The 24,228-nt window shown below is 46.9% G+C and overlaps 1 protein-coding gene across 2 annotated transcripts in view; it reads left to right on the forward strand.

The window, feature by feature from the left end:
- VMP1 (vacuole membrane protein 1) overlaps positions 1 to 24,228 on the forward strand; it is a 148,319-nt gene that overhangs the window by 16,354 nt on the left and 107,737 nt on the right. For both annotated transcript variants that reach the window (XM_083379821.1, XM_083379820.1), the window contains 4 exons: positions 96 to 197; positions 2,090 to 2,225; positions 8,874 to 8,964; positions 14,079 to 14,189. In XM_083379821.1, coding sequence (XP_083235947.1) covers positions 122 to 197; positions 2,090 to 2,225; positions 8,874 to 8,964; positions 14,079 to 14,189 — 414 coding nt within the window. In that variant the 5' untranslated portion in view covers positions 96 to 121. The remainder of the gene's footprint in view (positions 1 to 95; positions 198 to 2,089; positions 2,226 to 8,873; positions 8,965 to 14,078; positions 14,190 to 24,228) is intronic.

A 24,228-nucleotide genomic window follows, 5' to 3' on the forward strand; every position in this document is an offset into this window, starting at 1 on the left:
TTCTTGTAACTGTTGCAGGAATGGGCTCCTGTACTTTCAGGCTGATGTCTGCGTAATAACTCTGATTGCTGATTGTGTTTTAATTTTAACATTAGGCACCTCGAAGTGACTGACCTATGAGATGGCAGAGAATGGAAGAGGTTGTGACTTGAGGCGCACCGCAATGAGCAAAGAACAGCACAACGGAAGCTTTCTAGGTACGATGGCTCGGTAAATGGTCGCTCCTGTCTAATGAAACAAGTCCAGGTAATCCTTGGCTTTAGGATCATGATCGAGCCCCACATTTTTGTTGCTAGGAGAGACATAGGTTAAGTCAGACATGTCAAACACAAGGCCCGGGGGCCGGATACGGCCCGCGAAGTGATTTCATGTGGCCGGCGAAGCCATCCTGGAAAGAGTGAGGGAACGGCCCCCACTGCCTTGGCCCTGGCCCAGAGACCCTCCTTCTGCCAGAGACCCTCAGATCTGTCCCACTCCTCCCCAGGCCCCCATAGGCACCCTTGATGTGAATGATGTACAGCTGGCCATGCCCACCCAGTAGGCCATATGCACTCTAGCCACGCCCACCCAGTAGGCCACGCCCACCCAGGCCACACCCACCCGGCCCCATGAGGGCAACCGCAATGCTGATGCGGCCCTCAATGAAATTGAGTTTGACACCCCTGGGTTAAGTGAATCTTGCCCCATTTTACCACCTTTCTTGCCACAGCTCTTACGCGAATCTCTGCAGTTGTTAAGTTACTAACACGTTGGTTAAGTGAATCTGCCTTCCCCATTGACTTTGCTTGTCAGAAGGTCGCAAAAGGTGATCACGGGACCCCGGGGGTGCTGCAGCGGTCATAAATACGAGGCAGTTGATTGCCATTAGGACATAAACAAAGAGCAAAACCCCCTCCCTTCTGGACCTCAGGACGCTGCAGCTGTCATAAGTACATGCCAGTTGCCGAGTGCCCTGATTTTGATCACGTGACCAGGGGGATGCGCAATGGTCATCGAGTCGCTTTTTTTAGTGCTGTTGTACAGTCACAGAACAGTCACTACATGACTTGTTGTAAGTCGAAGACTAGAAGAAGACTAGACGAATAGAATAGAGCTGGAAGGGACCTTGGAGGTCTTCAAGACCAGCCCCCTGCTCAGGCAGAAGAATTATACCATCTCAGACACGTGACTGTCTAGTCCAGTGATGGCGAACCTTTTAGAGACCGAGTGCCTAAACTGCAACCCAAAACCCACCTATGTATCGTCTGGTGCCGGGTGGGCGTGGCCCACTAAGTTCAATCAGTCAATTCCAACTTTGTGGGATCTTTTTTTTCCCCCAAGAGAAGTTGAAATTGATTGATTGATTGAACCTTTTTTTTTTTGCACACGGCAGTGGAGGTTTAAAGCGAAAAGGTTTTATAAAACCCAGCTGAAGGCCTAGGACTGGGGCAATGGTGCGCGTGCCCGCAGAGAGGGCTCTGCGTGCCACCTGTGGCACATGTGCCATAGGTTCGCCACCACGGGTCTAGTCTCTTCTTAAAAACCTCCAATGATGGAGCACCCATGATTTCTGGAGGTAGGTTGTTCCACTGGTTGATTGTCCTCTCTGTCAGGAAGCTTCTCCTTAATTCCAGGTTGCTTCTCTCTTTGATCAGTTTCCAACCATTGTTTCTCATCCTTCCCTCTGGTGCTTTGGAGAATAACGTGACCCCCTCTGCCTTGTGGCAGCCCCTCAGATACTGGACCACTGCTATCATGTCTCCCCTATTTCTTCTTTTCTTTTGACAAGCCAAACCCAAGTTCCACAGCCGTTCTTCGTATGTTTTGGTCTCCAGGCCTTTGATCATTTTGGTTGCTCTTCTCTGAATTTTTTCCAAGCTCTCCACATCTTTTTTGCAGTATGGTGACCAAAATTGGCTGCAGTATTCCAGGTGTGGTCTCACTAGGGTTTTATAAAGCGGTACTAATACTTCATGTCATCTTGATTCTACCTGTATTGTATTACCGGTAGGGATCCAACTTCAGGAGGAAAGCTGTGAGTGCAATTTTTCCCCCCCCCACACACACACACAGTTCTCTTAACGTTTCTTTCTTTCTTTCCTGTTTGCAGACTCCTCTTTGTCACGTGAACAAAGGCGGAAAGAACGAGAAGCACGTCAGAGTATTGTCCTCTGGGGAAAACCAGTTCTTACTTTGCAGTATTTCTTCCTGGAAACATTAATAAATGCGAAAGAGTGGACCATAAAGTAAGTCCAGGAGAGAAGGAAACACACCACACACACACACACCCAAAAGGTTGGATGGGGGAAAACATCGCTTAGGTCAGGGGTCAGCAACCTGAAACAGTGAAAGAGCCACTCGGAACCGGTTCCCTCACAAAAGGAAAAAATGGGAGCCGCAAAAAATGTGTGCGCATGCGCGTACATGCGCGCATGTGCAGAACAGGGTTTGACTGAAGAGTGGAGCCAAGGCGAGATATGCACCTACCCTGCATATTTGATTGGTTGAACTTTTTTAGTCCCACTTTTTTTTTGGACTGCACATGGCAGAGGACTGGGAGCCACAGGAGACGGTTGAAAGAGCCGCATGCGGCTCCGGAGCCGCGGGTTGCAGACCTGTGGCTTAGGTGAAAAGCATAAGCTGTTCCTTTCTGCCTATCCTTCCTTCTCCTGCTTCTCCAACTCTCTCCACTTACCCATTTCCAAATTTCCTATGCCTTGATTATTCAAGAGGTTAGATAAATTTCCTCCCTTTTACACAAAACCCGAAACACTTGTGGTTAAGAGGACTGATCTTGCATGCTCTGTAGCAGTGTTTCTCAACCTTGGGGACTTTAAGATGGCTGGACTTCAACTCCCAGAATTCCCCAGCCAGCTATGCTGGCTGGGGCATTCTGGGAGTTGAAGTCCAGCCGTGTTAAAGTCCCCAAGGTTGAGAAACAGGGCTCCATAGAATCCATATAAAGGATTGTTTTTATTTATTTATTGTATCCCGCTTGTGTTATTTTTACAAATTAACTCAAGGTGTCAAACATGTCCTTTCCTCCTCCTATTTCCCCACAATAACAATCCTGTGAGACTAGATTTATTTATTTTATTTTATTTATTTTAATTCCATTTATATCCCGCCCTTCTCCAAAGACTCAGGGCGGCTTACAAGCTTAGCAGTAGCCTTCATTCTATCTATATGCCTGCTTAACTTCATTATCATCATCATCATCATCATCATTATTATTATTATTATTATTATTATTATTATTAGCTCGTACCTCAGACTGGAGGAATTGAACTTCAGAACTGAAAATGTATCTAGTTGGCCACTGTTAGGTGGTCCTCGACTTACAACCAGTTATTTAGGGACCCTTTGAAATTGCAACCTGGATTCAAACTTTCAACAATCAGGCCCCTCCCTCCGGTCACATGACTGCATTTTTGGCCGCTCGGCAACTGGGTGACTTTTATACAGCCATTGGCAGCCGTCCGCAGTCACGTGACTGCGTTTTACCGCAGTGTTGCTGAAAGCTGGCGTTTACATCCATGGGTTCACTTCACCCCATTGTTCCCTTAATGAGCGCCATGAATAGAAAGTCCTAAAATCAGATCGATCACGTGATCTATCCTCTTTACCAGTTTCATGAGTTACAGCCATGATCATCAGGCTCCATTCTGGTTGTAACTCGAGGACTATGTGTAGAAGGCACCAGGGGAGATAAAGTAACTCTTATCTCTCATGTACAATTTTTTTTAACAGCAGAGGCGTTGTGAGAGGCTTTTATTTTATTTTATTTTATTTTATTTTTTATTTTTGCAGACTTTGCTTGCCTTAAATTGGGTTGGATTATAGTTCTCCGATGTTCGGACAAACCTGGAGGACATCACATTGGGAAGAATGCCCTAGATAATTTTGTAGGTCAGGGTTTTTTCGTCTTTTTTATTCATCAGAATTTAGGGTCTACAGAAATAGAAATTAGGTTGCTAAACGGTGTCGCTGAAGCATTTTAAGACTTTCCTGACTCAATGTCCCTTCTTATATTGGGAGCAGTATAGGATCGCAATAAACTGTTCCCCACTGATTAGCCAATCCGTATGGCCTGGGTGGGTTTCCTCTTGGATTGGATAACAATTCTTTTAAGATAAACGTGTTGACCCCAAGCACATTAATCCTCTCATAAACTTAAAACTATATTCCTTGTGCAGGTAGTTCTCAACAGGCAGCCACAATTGAAGCCAAAATTTCAGTTGCTAAGCAAGACAAATCCTTAATCTCTACCCACACTGACACCCAACAGCATCAGCTTGATTGGAGCAACATAAAAATCATTGGCCATGCTACTACCTGCCATGCTCGTGAGTTCATCAAAGCCTGGCCCTCCACAAGCGGATGGGTGGATGGAGATGGATGGATGGATGGATGGATGGATGGATGGATAGATAGATGGATGGATGGATGGATGGATGGATGGATGGATGGATGGATGGATAGATAGATAGATAGATAGATAGATAGATAGATAGATAGATAATAGAGGGATAGCTAGCTAACTAGAGGGATGGATGAATGGATAGAGGAATAGATGATAGATAGAGGAATGGATGGATAGATAGAGGAATAGATGGCTAGCTAGCTAGCTAGAGGGATGGATAGATGATAGATAGATAGATAGATGCATGCATATACATGACCAGTTCGATTGGAGCAACACTAAAATCATCCGCCATGCTACCACCCGCCACACTCGTGAGTTCATCGAAGCCTGACCCCCCCACAAGCAGTTCCATCAACAGACACACTAACCTACAACCAGCCAACAAACCCCTCAGAATCCAAATCAACAGCACAGCCAACCAGAGACAGCACCAACCCTCAACCAACCTACACAAGCCCCCCCCAAGAGCAGTTCACCTCCCAGTGACCCTCACCTGATATAACCTCCCTATCACAAGACCCATCGCAAGCCTCTCACTGATGAGTCACACCTGACCCATCCCAAGACCCTCACTTGATGCACCCACCCCTGACCCATCCCGAGACCTACTGACCACACAAAGCCCTTATAAACAGAAGAACACTCCACGGAAGATGTTGCCTAGCCTGGTAACGAAACGTTTAGAAACCAACCTCCACCTTCATCCTACACCCGAGCTACAGATATTCTCCGCTATTGCAAAGCAAGACAGTTGTCAAGAACGTTGGGCCCCATTTTACGACCTTTTTTTGCTAGTGTTGTTAAGCGAATCGCTGTGGTTCTTAAGCGAATCTGGCTTTTCCCTCCACTGACTTTGCTCGTCGGAAGCCAGCTGGGAAGATTACAAATGGCAACCACAAGAGCACAGGGCTGTGCAACCATCATAAATACATACACCACCACGGGGAGGCTGCAATGGTCATAAGTGTGAAAAACGGTCATAGGTCACATCTTCAGTGCTGTTGTAACTTTGAATGGTTACTAAATGAATAGTTGTAGGTCAAGGACTACCTGTAGACTGGCTTTTTTTATGTCTTTGTTTTTCATGCTTTCCCCACCCTGCCTATTCTCCAGCTAGCTGGGTTAATTGACTGTTTGTCACTTATTAAGTGTTTTTTTTTCAATTCTTCATTGGGCAAAGGTCAGGATTATGTGGAACTTGTATTCTGACCGCTAAGAGAGGACTTTGTCCCCTCAATCAGCTATTCTCCACTGTGGTAAATTGTGGCTGACTCTTCATCCTTGCAGCCTTTGAATGAATAAGGTTTCAATGCTTGGGACATCCAAAGAATTAGGAAGAAAAGTTTCTGAAATTGGCACTCTGGATCAGATTCACTAGTCTTTTATCTTCTCTTCCTAGCCACTTATATTCTTCCGGATATAGCAGCGGTAGGCAACCTTGGCTCTTTTATGACTCGTGGACTTCAACTCCCAGAATTCCTGAGCCAGCATTGCTGGCTCAGGAATTCTGGCAGTTGAAGTCCACGAGTCATAAAAGAGCCAAGGTTGCCTGCCCCTGGGATACAGGATCTTATTTCTCCATCAGCGATCTGTTTATAATTAGGCTAATCATTTACATTATCAGCCTTTGCCCTACCCTAGAACATTGAGTTCTACTGATGAAAGTCCTTTGCAGTGTATTCTTCTGGGATCCACAGGGAATGGGATCCATACCGTGTTTCCCCAAAAATAAGACCAGGTCTTTTTTTTTCTTTTTCCTTTTGCCTCCAAAAGAGGCACCAGATCTTATTTTCGGGGGGTGTTTTTTATTCTCACGTCGGGCACCGCCCGCCCAGCCCAGCTGGTCCACTTCTTCTGGGGCTGAAGGAGTGGCTTCATTCTGCAGCTGCATTCCGACCTGCATTTCGCAGTCAGGCCTTTCCGGAAGGCCTCTGCAGCCGAGTACCGAGCTATGGATTCAATCTCGTTCGGTTCTTGGCTGCACAGGCCTTCAAGAAAGGCCTGTGACTTGAGAAACGCAGGCCTGGTTGCAGAAGACGCCTCAGAAGAAATGGGCCGGTGAGGGGAGGCCTACCTACTAGGTAAGTGGGTACACATAGGGCAGATCCCCACACCACCCGAGCTTGATTTTTAAGTGTGGGCCTCTCCCAAAACTAGGGCTTATTTTCGGAGTAGGTCTTACTGTTGGGGAAACAGGGCTAGTACAAGTAGTAGGGCTAGTACAAGTAGACTTAACAAGTTCAACCTCAACAGTACAACCTCAGGATTCAGTTGCTTAGCATCTTTCATTCTGGATGGAGCTGCAAGGCCCCAAACAGAGCCAGTGCATAATCTGGAGGTTCTCCTTTATTCATGCCTCCTGCAGGTATCATTGTAAGGTTGTCAAAGCAAGAACACCCGATGTTAGCAGCATTGACATCCGCCCCCCCTTACAAAAAGGACAGATCCTGTAACATAAACAAAAGCATATGTTAGGGACTGCCTCTCTGTTAGGTGCTTCCTATAGAACCTTTTGATGAGTGTCGGCTTTCACATCACTAGATTTCACCGAAGTGGCTTCAGACAGCGAGTATCTCTTCCATTGTACTAGGTCAGTAGTGGCGAACCTATGGCACACGTGCCAGATGGGGCACTCGGAGCCCTCTCTATGGGCACACGCGCCTTGCTCTTTGGCTAAGATTTCGCAGGAAAAAGCCCCTTCCTAGCCAAAACAAGCCTCCGGAGAGAGAGCGCAGTTTTCAGCTTTGAATTATATCAAATCTGACACCAGAAACAGACTAACAGATGACCTGAGTGCTGCATGTATTGCTCTCAAACGTACAAAGTATAATCCAAGGTTAGACAAATAATCAGCATGCATACAACAGCAAAAATCACATTCGTTGTTCAAAAGCGTGCCAAATGCAAACTTTTACCTTGAAAGCTTTGTTATTGTGTTTTCTTTTAAGACAAAAGATGATAATGTAGGAGTTGTTTTTTCTAAACTAAAACCTCAGTATTCGGATTAAATTGCCGTGTTGGCACTTTGCGATAAATAAGTGGGTTTTGGGTTGCAGTTTGGGCACTCGGTCTCTAACAGGTTCGCCATCACTGTACTAGGTACTAGGCAATTTCCCTTTAAAAATTCTAGAAACAAGAATACGCTTGTGTTTTTTATCGTCTGTAAGCCTCCCACAGTCATCGGTGGGATGGGCGCCATATAAATTTAGTTAGTAAATAATAATTTCCATAGTGTTGTTGTGTGAAAGGATTGGGGCCAGAATTTCTGCTGCTAAGCAAGTGGGTTGTCAGTCATGCCCAAGGTTAACCACCTCTTTGTCACGGTTGTTAAGTGAATCACTGCAGTTCAGTAAATCATGCATTGTTAAGCGAATTCAGCTTCCCTCGCTGATTGGAAGCGGGCGAGGAAGGTCCCCAAATTGCTGCAACCATCAGTCCTCCTAGATTCACAGCTTTCTTTAGAAGACCATATAGTAGCTGTGACTAGGGGGGCCTTCGCCCAGGTCCGCCTGGTGCGCCAGTTGCGGCCCTATCTAGACCGGGATGCCTTACGTACGGTCACTTACGCGCTCGTGACCTCTCGTTTGGACTACTGCAACGCTCTCTACATGGGGCTGCCCTTGAAGACCACTCGGAGGCTCCAACTGGTACAGAATGCAGCCGCGAGAGTTGTGTTGGGAGTTTCCCGATACTCCCATATTACACTTCTGCTCCGCGAGCTGCATTGGCTTCCAGTTGTCTTCCGGGTGAGATTCAAGGTGTTGGTAATGACCTACAAAGCCCTACATGGCATGGGTCCGGAGTACCTTAAGGAGCACCTGCTGCCGGCATCAACTTCCCATCGTCCCGTGCGCTCCCACAGAGGGCCTCCTCAGGGTACCACCGGTCAAAGAATGCCGACTGGTGGCCCCCAGGGGGAGGGCGTTCTCTGTGGGCGCGCCGGATTTATGGAACCATCTTCCGGTTGAGCTCCGGATGGCGCCCGACCTCCGCTTCTTCCAGTGCGATCTAAAGACTTACCTCTTTGAACAAGCTGGCCTGGCCTGATGGGATGGGGTTGGGTTTTATTAATGTGTTTTAACTTTTCTTATTGTGTTTTAACTTATTGTAAGAGTTGTGGGCATTCTGTTTAATCTGTTTTAATTTTTTTTATTTTGTCTTTTAACATGCATTGCCCTGTTCACCGCCCTGAGTCCTTCAGGAGAAGGGCGGTATACAAATAAAATAAATAAATAAATAAATAAATAAATAAATAAATCCCTGCCAGGCGCCTCCATTTTTGATCACGTGATTAAAATGATGCTGCAGTTGTTGTAAGTGCGAGAAAACCAATCGAAAGTCCCTTTTTTCCAGTGCTGCTGTAACTTCGAACAGCCGCTAAACGGATGGTGGTAAGTCCGAGGACGATCTGTCTCCTTTTTCCAGATCTGCAAATGTAAGAGCTGTTTTTTTTCCCCCTTTTCCTCAGGCTGTGGCATCGCCGAAGGATAGTGGTGTCTCTTTTACTGCTGCTTGCCATTCTTACATCTACGTATTATATCGAGGGAGCGCATCAAAAGGTAACTAACTGCATGTGCAAAGTTAACGCAGTGTTTTCCTCAATTCTCAAAGGATTTACGCACACACTCTCGCTACATTTACTTTTTATTCAAGCTGTAATTAGCACGTTGGTACCAAGCCAGGGACGCGGTGGCTCAGTGGGTTAGGACGCTGAGCTTGTCTATCAGAAGGTCGGGAGTTTGGTGGGTCAAATCCCAAGTGCCGTGTAACAGAGTGAGCGCCTGTTATTCATCCCAGCTTCTGCCAACCTAGCAGTTCGAAAGCACGTAAAAATGCAAGTAGAAAAATAGGGACCACTCTGGTGGGAAGGTAACAGCATTCCGTGCGCCTTTGGCGTCTAGTCATGCCGGCCACATGACCACGGAGACGTCCTCGGACAAGCGCTGGCTCTTCGGCTTTGAAACGGAGATGAGCACCGGCCCCTAGAGTTGGAAACGACTAGCACGCATCTGCGGGGGAACCACTACCATTACCTTACCAAGCCAGAGGAGAAATTTAAAAGATCCTTTTGAGGAACCTCTTTTATACTCACAACAACCCTGCAGGTCAGAGGTCCCCATTCCATGGCGCACTACCAGGCCTTGAGCTGTTCAGAACCGGGTTGCCAAAGTGGCAGGTGAGCATGCGTGCGTGCGCATCACCATTTGTGCAAGGAGCAGCAAGTGCGTGCGTGTGCACTCCATTTGCCCAAGCGGAGGGCGAATGCAGTATGACTAGTCTAACAAAAAGAAGGACGAGGGGGGACATGACAGCAGTGTTCCAATATCTCAGGGGCTGCCCCAAAGAAGAGGGAGTCAAGCTATTCTCCAAAGCGCCTGAAGGCAGGACAAGAAGCAAAAGATGGACGCTAATCAAGGAGAGAAGCAACCTAGAACTAAGGAGAAACTTCCTGACAGTTAGAACAATTAACCAGTGGAACAACCTGCCTCCAGAAGCAGTGAATGCTCCAACACTGGAAGTTTTTAAGAAGAGATTGGACAGCCATTTGTCTGAAATGCTATACCATAGGTTTTCCTGTCTGAGCAGGAGGTTGGACTAGAAGACCTCCAAGGTCCCTTCTAACTCTGTTCTGTGTTATTCTATGTGCCCACTGCTCATGCAAATGGAGCTGCCCCCGTTTGCCTGCAGCTCACGCGGAACCATCCCAGTCTGCAAAGCCGCAAAGGTTGGGGAACTCTGCTATAGTTGGAATTGCCCTACAAGGCCACTCTTATCCAGAGAGATCTCTGGATTTACCAGATGTTAGTGCAGTATTTTAACCATTGTCCCACGTTACTTCTCAGATTTTAATCAACCAATAGACTTTCATATGCTTAGTAAGTTGTTGCTAAGAAATACTGTACACTTTGGGGTCCTTGGTGCTCTCTGAGCTTGGTTGTTTTCGTCTGGACGTTTCAGTGCCCTACTGTGTAACGTCATCAGTGGTAGGAGAGAGTGGCGTTTGGTCCATATTTGTATACTAGTGACTTGGTCTGTTTGGTGGAGCAGAGGGCTAATGCCTCCTTAAGTAACACCAGCTGCCTGCAATTAGTGCAGGTTCGCCTCCCACCAGGCTCAAGGTTGACTCAGCCTTCCATCCTTCCGAGGTAGGTAAAGTGAGGACCCAGATTGTTGGGGGCAATTAAGCTGACTTTGTAATAATGCCGCTTGGGGTGTGTGTGAAAGCCCTAATAAGCAGGCATATACATAGAATGAAGGCTACTGCTAAGCTTGTAAGCCGCCCTGAGTCTTCGGAGAAGGGCGGGATATAAATGTAATAAAAATAAAAAAAATAAAATAAAAATAAATATAAGTGAGAGTGTTCTCTGTGGTTAACACTAAGATTAACAACCAAGGTGTAAACAACATCAATCAAGGAACTTAACAGTGCAGACAAACCAACTAGCAGTAAACAACAACAGCTTGATCATGGAAGCACCAAGAACTCTTCCACTAATACTGACAGGACAAGCCCCTAATATATAAACAGACAGCAAGTCCCCTTCTAACACTGATGACGTTACTTAGTTGGGTAATGAAACGTCTGCAAGAAAACAACCAAGCCCAGAGAACACCAAGGACTCGTACAGTTCAACCGTGACTACAAATACTCTCTTGGATTGCTACTATATACTTTTTTTTTAGAAGCAAAAGCTAACTGTATTTATCAGCTCTTCCAGAAGTCCAGAACACAACTTAGCATTTATCCCACTTAACTCTGGAGTTTCTTGAATTGGAATGAGGCCACTTATTGTTTCCTTAAGCTTCTAATTTGGGATGAGAGGGATCAGCTTTCTCTTATCTGCCTCTAAGCTGGCGAAGAAGTAGGTGGCTTTGAAAGCAGGGCAGGTATGAGAAAGAGCCGTCTAATCTGAGCTTGAGCTAAAATCACTCATCGCCCTGCCCTAACTTTGGAAGCTACTGGGGCAGACATAAGCCGAGGCTAAGCAAACTTTATGGATCTTGGCCAATAGCAACAGCAATAGCAATAGCACTTAGACTTATATACCACTCCTTAGTAGTGCTTCACAGGGACGCGGCGGCTCAGTGGGTTAGGACGCTGAGCTTGTCGATCAGATGGTCGGCAGTCTGGCGGGTCGAATCCCGAATGCCGCGTAACAGAGTGAGCGTCCCAGCTTCTGCCAACCTAGCAGTTTGAAAGCACGTAAAAATGCAAGTAGAAAAATAGGGACCACTCCGGTGGGAAGGTAACAGCGTTCCGTGCGCCTTTGGGGTGTAGTCATGCCGGCCACATGACCACGGAGACGTCCTCGGACAAGCATTGGCTCTTCGGCTTTGAAACGGAGATGAGCACCGGCCCCTAGAGTTGGAAACAGCTAGCACGCATTTGCGGGGGAACCTTTACCTTTACCTTTAGTGCTTCACAGCACTTTCTGAGCAATTTTCAACAGTCTGGTCCTTCATTTTACCGACCTTTGAAGGATGGAAGGCGGAGTCAATCTGGAGCCCCATCCGGATCCAACTCCAGGCTGTGGGCAGAGTTAGCCTGTCATACTCCATCCTAACCCCTGTGCCACCCCGCCAGTGGATCCTTGTTATTATTGCTATTATTATTAAAATATTGATTTCCATCTTGCTTTCCATCTAGTTGCTCAAGGTTAGAATAGAATAGAATAGAATAGAATAGAATAGAATAGAATAGAATAGAATAGAATAGAATAGAATAGAATAGAATAGAATAATGGAATGAAGTAGAAGAATAGAATAGAATAGAATAGAATAGAATAGAATAGAATAGAATAGAATAGAATAGAATAGAATAGAATAGAATAGAATAGAATAGTGCTGGAAGGGACCTTGGAGGTCTTCTAGTCCAGCCCCCTGTTCAACCAGGAGAACCTATACCATCTCAAGCAGGTGACTGTCTAGTCTCTTCTTAAAAATCTCCTGTGATGGAGCGTCCATGATTTCTGGTGGCAAACTGTTCCACTGGTTGATTGTCCTCACTGTCAGGAAGTTTCTCCTTAATTCCAGGTTGCTCTTTTCTCTGATCAGTTTCCAACCATTGTTTCTCGTCCTTCCCTCTGGTACCCTTCAAAATGTAGTAATATACATTTTGGTTTGTCCTTATTTTGTTAGTGCCCCTTAATATTGGAAGGGTTATCTGCGTATTGCAGAGACCCAGAAAATCGAGTTGAAGATTAAAATTGGGTGGTACACATGCAAAATATCAATTTTTTTTGTCTTTTCAGTTTACTGGGGAGATGAGTGGCTCTGCAAGTAGTCCTTGACTTACAACCGTTTGTTTAGCAACCGTGCAAAGGCCCTGAAAACAAGTCACCCCATTTTCAACTGTCAGAACATCCCCATGGTCACATGATCTAAATTTGGGCGCTTGGCAAACCTGGATGTATTTGCAGTGGTTGCCACGTCACGGGGTCACGGGGATCGCCCTTTGCAAACCTTCCCAGACCGTTTCCGACGAGCAGTGTCAATGGAGAAAGCTGGATTCACTTAACAGCGACAGTGATTCGCTTAACAACCATGGCAAAAAGGCCGTAAAACTGGGTGCGACTCACTTAACAACCACTTTGTTTATCGTTGGGAACTCCGGTCCCAGTTGTTGTAAGTCGAGGACTATCTGTACTCCGTGGAACAATACATGAGCGATGTTTGGCCAGCTTCAAGTGCTTGGAGCAAAGAAATCAAACCATTTTTCTTCAAATCCGTTCAAGGATGCCCAGTCTCTCCTGATTCTTTTCAGTCGTCGTTCTAGTCACGGAACTGGCTTGCTTTATTTATTTATTTGATTGATTGATTGATTTTTATTCTGCCCTTCTTACTTTATAAGTAACTCAAAGTAGCAAACGTACCTGATCCCCACAACAACAACCTTGTGAGGTAGATTGGACTGAGAGGGAGGGACTGGCCCAAAGCTGGCTTTCATGGCTGAGGCGGGACTAGAACTCACAGGCTCCTGGTGATTGGCCCAAATTCACCCAAAGGTGGGATTAGAACTCGCCATCTCCTGGTGATTGGCCCAAAGTCGCCCAGTTGGCTTTCACGCTTAAGATGGACCTGGAACTCACCATCACCTGATGATTGGCTCGAATTCACCCAGTTGGCTTTCATGCCTAAGGTGGGACTAGAACTCACCAACTCCTGGTGATTGGCCCAAATTCACCCAAAGGTGGGATTAGAACTCGCCATCTCCTGGTGATTGGCTCAAAGTCACCCAGTTGGCTTCTCATGCCTAAGGCGGGAGTAGAACTCATCGTCTCCTGGCGACTGGCCCGAAATCACCCAATAGGCTTTCATGTCTAAGGTGGGATTAAAACTCAGAGGCTCCTGATGATTGGCTCAAGGTCGCCCAATAGGCTTTCGTGCCTAAGGCAAGACTAGCTCAGAGGCTCCTGATGATTGGCTCAAAGTCTAAGACGGGACTAGAACTCACAGACTCCTGATGATTGGCTGAAAGTCGCCCAATAGGCTTTCGTGCCTAAGACGGGACTAGAACTCACAGACTCCTGGTTTCTAGCAGACACCGATGGCTGATATTGAAGACTCTCAAAATAACCTGAAACCCAAATTCTGCTGCGGCTGCACGATGGTAGGACGTGTCTTCTTTCGACTGCTGAGGGATTCATTTTCCTTTTTTTCTTCTTTTTTTCAGTATGTGCAGTATATGGAAAAAAAGCTTTTATGGTGCGCCTACTGGGCCGGCTTGGGCATTTTGTCCTCGGTGGGACTCGGGACAGGTCTTCACACCTTTCTGCTCTACTTGGTAAGTTTTAACTTTTTCAAAGATTGGGATTTTTCACTAAAAGAAAAAAAAAATACTCATTTGGGGAAATTGGGGAAAGAAATGAGCACATTTGCACGATCCGCCTCACTCTGCTTTGGAAAGAGGAAAAAAAAGATTTTGACGGGGTTTCAGTTAAATAGATTTTGGGTTTAAGTTGAACCAAAATAGTACTGAAGCAATTATAGAACTGAAGTGTTTAGTGATCCAGGGTTAGAGTGAGGTCAGGGGGCAGGATATACAGGCAGTCCTCGACTTGCAACAGTTCATTTACTGACCGTTCAAAGCTACATCACTGAAAAAAGTGACTTACCACATTTTTCACACTTAACGACCGTTGCAGCATTCCCTGTGGTCACATGATCAATTTGGCCGCTTGGCAACTGGCTCATATTTACGACGGCTGCAGTGTCCCGGGGTCACGTGGTCCCCTTTTGCGTCCTTCTGACAAGCAAAGTCAATGGGGGAAGCCAGATTCACTTAACAACCGTGTTTGTAGCTTAACAACCTCACTGATTCACTTAACAACTGTGGCAGGAAAGATCGCAAAGCGGGGCAAAACACACTTAACAAATTTCTTTGGCAACAGAAGGGTTGGGCTCAATTGTGGTCGTAAGTCGGGGACGACCTATATACAGCATTATTTCTTAAGGAGGGAATGCAGCCAGACTGGGTTTTCCTTAATCTCGGCTTGTTAAATCTGCTGCAGTCAGATGGGTTCATACTTTAAACCAGGGGTCTTCAAACTTGGCCCTTTTATGACTTGTGGACTTCAACTCCCAGAATTCCTCAGCCAGCTTTGCTGGCTGAGGAATTCTGGGAGTTGAAGTCCACAAGTCATAAAAGGGCCAAGTTTGAAGACCCCTGCTTTAAACTATGAAAAATGGGTTGCAAACCACAATGGCTGGCTTCACACAATAGTATGAGCCAAATTTTAGCTTAGCAGCATGCTTGAATCCTGGCAGCTTGTTTTCTTCCAGGATACTTGAAGAACTGGACTTGTGTCTGCCCCCCAAATATTACTTAGGACAGTGTTTTTCAAGCTTAACCTATTTAAGATGTGTGGACTTCAACTCCCAGAATTCCCCAGCCAGCATAGAATTCTGGGAGTTGAAGTCCGCACATCTTAAAGTGGTTAAGCTTGAAAAACACTGCTTTAGGATGAACTTTCAAGTGATCATGAAGACAGTAGCCCTGTGACACTGATGATATTACACTAGTTTGCTTATCGCGTAATGGAACATCTGCAAGAAAGCCACCAAGCTCAGAGCACACCAGGGACCCCACAGTTCAACCCTGTGCTACAAACATTCTCTTCTGTTGAAAAGTATAAAAAATACCCTGCCACAGTTTCTTCATTTAATCACAGAATCTTTTTTAGTTGATGTGATATACTTTTTATTTTTGTGACTGGGAGCTGCTCAGAGTTATCTTGAGGCAAGATGGGTGGCCTATACATTTTATAAACAAACAAACATACCAGCCGGCCAAACCAGAGGTCTCCAACCTTTGCAGGCTCGCAGCCCAGAGGGAAGGAGACTGGCTTCCAATTTGGTGCACGCATGCACATGTGCAAACAGGACCATGCGCACCAGCGCGGCATTAGCAGCCCTGTTCATGCATATGCAAACAGGCCATGTGCACATGCCCCGCGCTAGCAGCCCCATTTGCGCAGGCACAAACGGGTGGCACACACCTGCCTGGCGCTAGTGGCCCTATTCGCGCATGCGCAAACGGGCTGTGTACACCCACCCGTGGTAGTGGCCCAGTTCACGCATGCACAAATGGGCCACACACACACACATGTGGTAGCGGTCCCACTTGCGCCCACACGCATGCTCAAATGGGGTCGCAGGCGCTAGCGCAAGTGGGAGTGCGCATGCACGTGCACACTGGACTTCCATTTCCGCGCTCCGCTGGCCAAGAGGCTGCAGCCCGATAGTGGGTGACTGCCCATAGTTTGTGGACCTCTGAACTACACAACCCACCCAGGGTTCAAACGGGTTGCGTACACCCACCTGCACTAGTGGCCCAGTTCACGCATGTGCATATGGGCCATGCATACACACCTGGCTCTGGCGGTCCCGTTTACACCCACACACATGCACAAACAGGGTTGCCGGTGCTAGTGTGAGTGCGGGGGAGTGCGCATGCATGCTTGTGTGCGCCGGACATTTCCACGGCCTGCTGGCCAAGTGGAACAACCTGCCTCCAGAAGTGGTGAATGCTCAATGCCACTGGTAGATGATCTCTGGCGGGCCCGGGACAGGGGTTGTTCCTCTGTCCTGGTCCTACTTGACCTCTCAGCGGCTTTTGATACCATCGACAATGGTATCCTGCTGCGACAGCTCGAGGGGTTGGGAGTGGGAGGCACTGTTTTACGGTGGTTCTCCTCCTACCTCTCGGGCTGCTCACAGTTTGTATTGGCAGGGGGGCAGAGATCTACCCCGAGGCCCCTCACTTGTGGGGTGCCTCAGGTGTCAGTTCTCTTCCCCCCTCCTGTTTAACATCTATATGAAGCCACTGGGTGAGATCATCCGTGGCTTTGGGGTGAGGTATCACCAATATGCGGATGATACCCAGTTGTTCATCTCCACCCCGAGTGAACCCAGTGATGCCCTTGACGTGATGTCCCGGTGCAGGTCTGGATGGGAAAGAACAGGCTCAGGCTGAACCCCTCCCAGACCGAGTGGCTGTGGATACCGTCATCTCGTATTGTCCAACATGTTCCACATCTTTTGATGGGGGGGAGGTATTGCCCCCCCTCTGAAAGGGCTCGAAACTTGGGTGTCCTCCTTGATTCACGGCTTAACTTGGAGGATCATCTAACTGCTGTGACCACGGGGGCCTTCGCACGGGTTTGCCTGGTGCGCCAGCTGCGTCCCTTTTTGGACCGAGATGCACGGTCACCCACACCCTTGTCACTTCTCACCTGGATTACTGCAACGCTCTCTACATGGGTCTGCCCTTGAAGTGTACCGGGAGGCTTCAGCTGGTGCAAAATGCGGCTGCGCGGGTGCTTACGGGAGTTTCTCGATACTCCCATGTTACACCACTCCTGCGTGAGCTGCATTGGCTTCTGTTTGCCCTGCAGGTGCAATTCAAGGTGCTGGTAATTACCTTTAAAGCCCTACATGGCTTAGGCCCGGGGTACTTGCGAGACCACCTGCTGCCATTGTCAACCTCCCATCTCCCGGTTCGCTCCCACAGAGTCGGCCTCCTCAGGGTTCCGTCGGCTAAGCAGTGCCGGCTGGCGACCCCCAGGGGGAGAGCCTTCTCTGTGGGCGCACCGACCCTCTGGAATGAGTTGCCTCCGGAGCTGCGGATGGCCCCTGACCTTCGGTCCTTCCGCCGTGACCTGAAGACATGGATGTTCCAACAATCGGGCCTGGACTGTCTATAGTTTTAAATTTGGTTTTATTGGGTCTATTGTTATGTATTTACTTCATTGTTTAATTCTTTTTTTAAATTTTGTATTTTATGTTTTTAACTTTTTATTGTTGTGAGCCGCCCTGAGTCCTTTAGGGAGAAGGGCGGCATATAAATTTAATAAATTCAAATTCAATTCAAATTCACAGCCCATAGGTTGGGGATCCCTGAACTAAGCAACCCACCCAGAGTTCAAACAAGACGAAGTTGGTTTGAGTTTTCCAGTTGAATGTCTGCCCAAAAAAGGCCCGTCTTCCATCATTCCCATCTTCCTGACCTGTTGCTTGGCGCTTGGTTAACCATCCTCGTAGTTCCAGGTTAAAACACGTTACGGTGGCTGGCTTCTCACAGGGTGCCTTGCCAAAAGCATGCAAATGATTTTATGGTTTGGTGCAGACTGGAAGCCAGACCACATAGTTGGCTTCCTCCTTATTGACTTCAGTTATCTGGAAAACACTTTCTCCTCCCCCCCCCCACTTTCCCTTTTTGGAATTGAATGCCGTGGTTGGTTTCGGACTGTCGCCATTTGCTGCCAGAAGGATAACAATTAAAACTAGAAGAAATCCAGTCGGTATCGCCTCATGCTTCAGTTATGCAAAATGGGCTGAAGGGAAGAAATAAGTATTTTTCTCAAGTTAAATCAACTCGCTCTTTCAGTGAAATGTATTCCTTGCGGTTGATACGTCTGAAAGGATTAATTTCTTTTTTTTCTTTCGCGTTATATGTTTTTATTTCCCCCCCCCCCCCGGTCTCTCTCGTTTTTCTTCCAAACCTGCCAGCCTTGTCGCCATCATAAAAAATTGGGTTTGATTAGAACTGCTCTCATACTTTTAATTCTGTGCGGAAGGATGATGGCTGTACAGGTAGTCCTCAATTTACAACAGTACGTTTAGTGACTGCTCGAAGTTACAACGATGCTGAAAATAGCGACATGACTATTTTTCACACTTACAAGCCATTGCAGCGTCCCCCACGGTCATGTGATCAGAATTAAGGCTCTTTGCAACTGACTCATATTTATGACGGTTGCAGTGTCCCCGGGGGGGGTCATGTGATCACCTTTTTGTGACCTTTGACGAGCAAAGTCAATGGGGAAAGCCAGATTCACTTAACAACTGCAGGGATTTCCTTAACAACTGTGGCAAGAAAGGTCATAAAATAGGAAAAAAAAACTCACTTAACAAATATCTCACTTAGCAACAGAATTTGGGCTTCAACCGTGGTCGTAAGTAAGGCTCTACCTGTAGTGGTGATTGTACTACTTGGTTTTGCTGTGGACTTGAAAGAAGTTTTACAGTTCCCTGAGAAAGAGTTTAGAAATACGCACGTTTCTAGAAAATCTTGTTTTTCTTAATTTTGTTTTTAACGGACACTAGAGGGTGTGGTTGTCTCGTTCAGGAATGACCCACCCTCGAAGTCTTTTTACTCAGCATGGAGAACTAGCTGCTTCTGAATTTAAGTGTGCAAAGTGCCCTTTGGCCTTGAAAACTTGGTGCCACCTTCTGGAGGCATATTTGACAGGAGGTCCTCGACTCAACGGCTCAGTGCAGCCCAAAATTTCCATTACTAAGCAAGACACACATGACCTCCGGGATAAATACGAGTCAGTTGCCTAGTAATCCCATGTGATCTTGGGATAGCGCAACGGTCGTAAAGTGTGAAAACCGTAAAGATGTAAAATACATGATTCTCTGCCATACTTGAGGTACATAGGTGGGGCTGCTTGGCGCCTGATAGCCCTCACTCTGTCCTTTTAATCAATTTTTAAGCTGAAGTCCACAAGTCATAAATTTCTGTGGCTCAGCAAGACAGTGCTTAATTTTAATTTAATTTTAATTTTAATTCCATTTATATCCCGCCCTTCTCCAAAGACTCAGGGTGGCATACAAGCTTAGCAGTAGCCTTCATTCTATGTATATGCCTGCTTATTAGGGCTTTCACACACACCTCAAGCGGCATTATTACAAAGTCAGCTTAATTGCCCCCAACAATCTGGGTCCTCATTTGACCTACCTCGGAAGGATGGAAGGCTGAGTCAACCTTGAGTCAAGTTTTGCATACTTTTTTTTACACACTTTTACTAATTTATTGTACGCCATCCAGAGTCCCTCCAAGAGGGAGATAGGCAGTTCTTAAATATGACAAATAAATAAACCAAAGGTACAAAGCAGGGGTCTTCAAACTGGGCCCCTTTTATGACTTGTGGACTTCAACTCCCAGAATTCCTCAGCCAGGCAAATTCTGGGAGTTGAAGTCCACAAGTCATAAAAGGGCCAAGTTTGAAGACCCCTGATACAAAATATTAAATAAGGTGATGTTAGAACAATTAGAACAGTTAGAACAATTATCCAGTGGAACCACCTGCCTCCAGAAGCTGTGAATGCTCCAACACTGGAAGTTTTTAAGAAGAGACTGGACAGCCATTTGTTTGAAATGGTATAGGGTTTCCTGCCTGAGCAGGGGGTTGGACTAGATGACCTCCAAGGTCCCTTCCAACTTTACTATTATGATTATGATGTTAAATAAGTTTTTTTTTTAAAAAACCCAGAATAGCATGGCCTGGAGGCAGCATCTTATCTCGGTCCATTGAGCAGCTCCAGGATGAGACCCCCTCCACCAGGACCCCAGGCCTGTCAGCAGAGTCAGGTTTTGAGGTCCTTCTGGAAGGCCAAGCGGGTGGGGGCAGATCTCACCTGGAGAGGCACAGTAGTCCAAAGGGCAGGGGCCACAGCAGAAAAGGCCTTTCTCCTGGACCCCTCCAACCGGATGTCCTTGACCAACAGGGTCCTAGCTGCAATGTGGAGTCAAATCATCTCTGGAAGAGCATTTAGGATCCTCAGAATTGAGCCCCAAATTGCTCTCGCTAAGCAAGACTATCGTTAAGTGAGTTTTGCCCCACTTGACGACCTTTCTTGCTACAGTGGTTGAGTGAATCGCTGCAGTTTGTTAAGTTAGTAACACGGTTATTAAGTGAATCTGGCTTCCCCATTAATTTTGCTTGGCAGAAGGTCGCGAAAAGTGATCGCATGAGCTCAGGACACTGCAACGTTCATAAATAAATGCCAGTTGCCAAACATTTCATATTGGATCACGTGACCGTGGGGATGCTGCAATGATTGTCTGAAATGGTGTAGGTTCTGCTTGAGCAGGGGGCTGGACTAGAAGACCTCCAAGGTCCCTTCCAGCTTCTCTTCTCTTCTCTTCTCTTCTCTTCTCTTCTCTTCTCTTCTCTTCTCTTCTCTTCTCTTCTCTTCTCTTCTCTTCTATTCTATTCTATTCTATTCTATTCATATAACCCTGGAGTTGCTGTCATGGTCATAAGTTGAAAAACAGTCATAACTCATTTTTTCCAGTGCCGTTTGTAACTTCAAACAGCCACAGATCAGTCGAGGACTATCTGTTCTTTATTAGTAACTCAAGATTTATTTATTTATTTATTTATTATATTTTTATACCGCCCTTCTCCTGAAGGACTCAGGGCGGTGTACAGGGCAATAAATATAAAAAACAGAGTATAAAAGTTAAAAAAACAATTAAATATAATGCCCAGATTTAAAATTTAAAACAATAATTAAGAACATATTTAAAACTTCAAGATGGCAAACATATACACTACTCCTTCCTCCTCCTGTTTTCCTCACAGCAACAATCCCTTGGGGTGAGTTGGGCTGAAGGTGACTGGCCTAAGGTTACCCTTTAGGCACTTTCACATCTAAGGTGGGACTAGAACTCACCATCTCCTAGTTTCGGTGTGCCTCTAATTGGGCGTAATATCTCCAGTCGAGAACTTGAAGGACTGGCATTACACGATTCCGTTTCATCTCCCCACTTAAGTATTGGGCAATTGTGTGTTGTTTTCAGATAATCTGGCAGGGCTGTTCCATGTATTTCTTTCTTTATCCATGTCGGATTCCCTTCATAAGCTGCTATTACGCTCCTTTCATTCTGTAGCTTGCTATTATTGCTGCAGATGGGGGCGTTCTGCTTAGGACTTAAGAACTTCCCTCCCCCCCCCTCCCCCGTGGATTTGCAATTGGGTATGGCTATAGTCTAGAGAAAAGAAGAACCAGGGGGTGTCATGATAGCAGCGTTCTGATATCTAAGGGGCTGCCCCAAAGAAGAGGGAGTCAAGCTACTCTCCAAAGCCCCTGAAGGTAGGACAAGAAGCAACGGATGGAAACTCATCAAGGAGAGAAGCAACCTAGAATTAAGGAGAAATTTCCTAATAGTTAGAAGAATTAACCAGTGGAAGGGCTTGCCTCCAGAAATTGTGGGTGCTCCATCACTGGAGGTTTTCAAGAAGACGTTCGACACCCATTTGTCAGGAAGGCTATAAGATTTCTTGCTTGAGCAGGGGGTTGGACTAGAAGACCTCCAAGGTCCCTTCCAACTCTTGTTATTCTGTGTTCTATCTATGTTCGTGGTCTATTGCAAGTCAGCAAATGGGTGTCCTTGGGTCTATGTATCTTTGATGCCAGGGGGAAGAGGTTGGTTGCAGTGTTCCATTTCACAGACTTACCTTAGGCCAGGGGTCTTCAAACATAGCCTTTTTATGACTTGTGGACTTCAACTCCCAGAATTCCTCAGCCAGGCACGCTGGCTGAGGAATTCTGGGAGTTGAAGTCCACAAGTCATAAAAGGGCCAAGTTTGAAGACCCCTGTCCTAGGCAGTCAATTCAGATTTTGAGCAAGAATACAGATAGTCTCAGACGGGGGGGCGGGGGAAGTGACTTGTGGCTGTTTTTCAACTTACAACCGTTGCAGCATCCCCATGGTCACATGATCAAAATCCAGACGCTTGGCCACTGGTTCCTATTTATGACTGTTGCAGTGTCCCCAGGGGTCACGTGATCCCCTTTTGCGACGTTTCTGACGAGCAGTGTTAATGGGGGAGCCAGATTCACTTCAACAGCTGTGGTACTAACTTAACAACTGCAGTGATTCACTTAACAGCCAGGGCAAGAAAGGTTGGGAAAGGCGATAACATCCACTGAACCACTTTCTCGCTCTGCAACAGAAATCTTGACCTCAGTTGTTGTGGGTAAGTCGAGGAACACCTGTGATCTGTTTCCTTCCTCGGCTTCATATGTAGGGCTGGAAAGTGGGGTGGGTGGGAAAGAGAAAAGAGATAAAAGAAAGAGAAGAGGATTTCCATTCATAATTTGAGGTGTAAATTCCTATCGCTGCACTGCCCTAGGCATTTGACTCTCCAACTTTAAGATATGTGGACTTCAACTCCCAGAATTCTCCAGCCAGCCATTCTGGCTGGGGAATTCTGGGAGTTGAAGTCCACATATCTTAAAGCAGAGGTCTTTAAACTTGGCCCTTTTATGACTTGTAGACTGAGCACTACAACTTGTTTACTGGACCCATGTCCCTCCTGGCTGGTTTCGGCCGCCAGGGAAGTGACAGGGGGCTGGCTCCAGGCAGTTGTCAATGCTTCTTTGATGGAGGCTGTCTTCCTCCCCCCCCCTTAAAAGAGGCGGTGGTGAGGCCCCTCCTCAAGAAGCCTGCTCTGGACCCGGCCTCGTTGAATAACTACCGTTCTGTCTCCAACCTTCGCTTTGTAGCGAAGGTTGTTGAGAGTGTTGTGATGCGTCAGCTCCCGCAATTCCTGGATGAAGCGGACTATCTGGACCCGTACCAGTCCGGTTTCAGGCCCGGTTACAGCACGGAAACGGCATTGGTCGCACTAGTGGATGATCTCTGGCGGGCCCGGGACAGGGGCTGTTCCTCTGTCCTGGTCCTACTTGACCTCTCAGCGGCTTTCGATACCATCGACCATGGTATCTTACTGCGGCGCCTCAGGGGGTTGGGAGTGGGAGGCACTGTTTTACGGTGGTTCTCCTCCTACCTCTTGGGCCGCTCGCAGTTTATATCGGCAGGGGGACAGAGATCTACCCCGAAGCCCCTCACTTGTGGGGTGCTTCAGGGGTTGGTTCTCTTCCCCCCTCTTGTTTAACATCTATATGAAGCCACTGGGTGAGATCATCCATGGCTTTGGGGTGAGGTATCACCAATATGGGGATGATACCCAGTTGTTTATCTCCACCACGAGCCAACCCAGTGATGCCCTTGATGTGATGTCCCGGTGCCTGGAGGCAGTGCTGGTCTGGATGGGAAGGAACAGGCTCAGGCTGAACCCCTCCCAGACCGAGTGGCTGTGGATACCGGCATCTCGTATTGTCCAACAAGTTCCATCTCCTTTGATGGGGGGAGGTATTGCCCCCCTCAGAAAAGGCTCGCAACATGGGTGTCCTCCTGGATTCACAGCTTAATTTGGAAAATCATCTAACGGCCGTGACCAGGGGGGCCTTTGCACAGGTTCGCCTAGTGCGCCAGTTGCGTCCCTTTTTGGACCGAGATGCCCTATGCCCGGTTACCCATGCCCTCGTCACTTCTCGCCTGGATTACTGCAATGCTCTTTACATGGGGCTGCCCTTGAAGTGCACCCAGAGGCTTCAACTGGTGCAAAATGCAGCTGCACAGGTGCTTAAGGGAGTATCTCGGTACTCCCATGTTACACCACTCCTGCGCTTGCTGCATTGGCTTCTGGTTACCCTCCAAGTGCAATTCAAGGTGCTGGTAATAA

The sequence above is a fragment of the Vipera ursinii genome (assembly GCF_947247035.1).
Source record: "Vipera ursinii genome assembly, chromosome: 1".
Lineage (NCBI taxonomy): Eukaryota > Metazoa > Chordata > Lepidosauria > Squamata > Viperidae > Vipera > Vipera ursinii.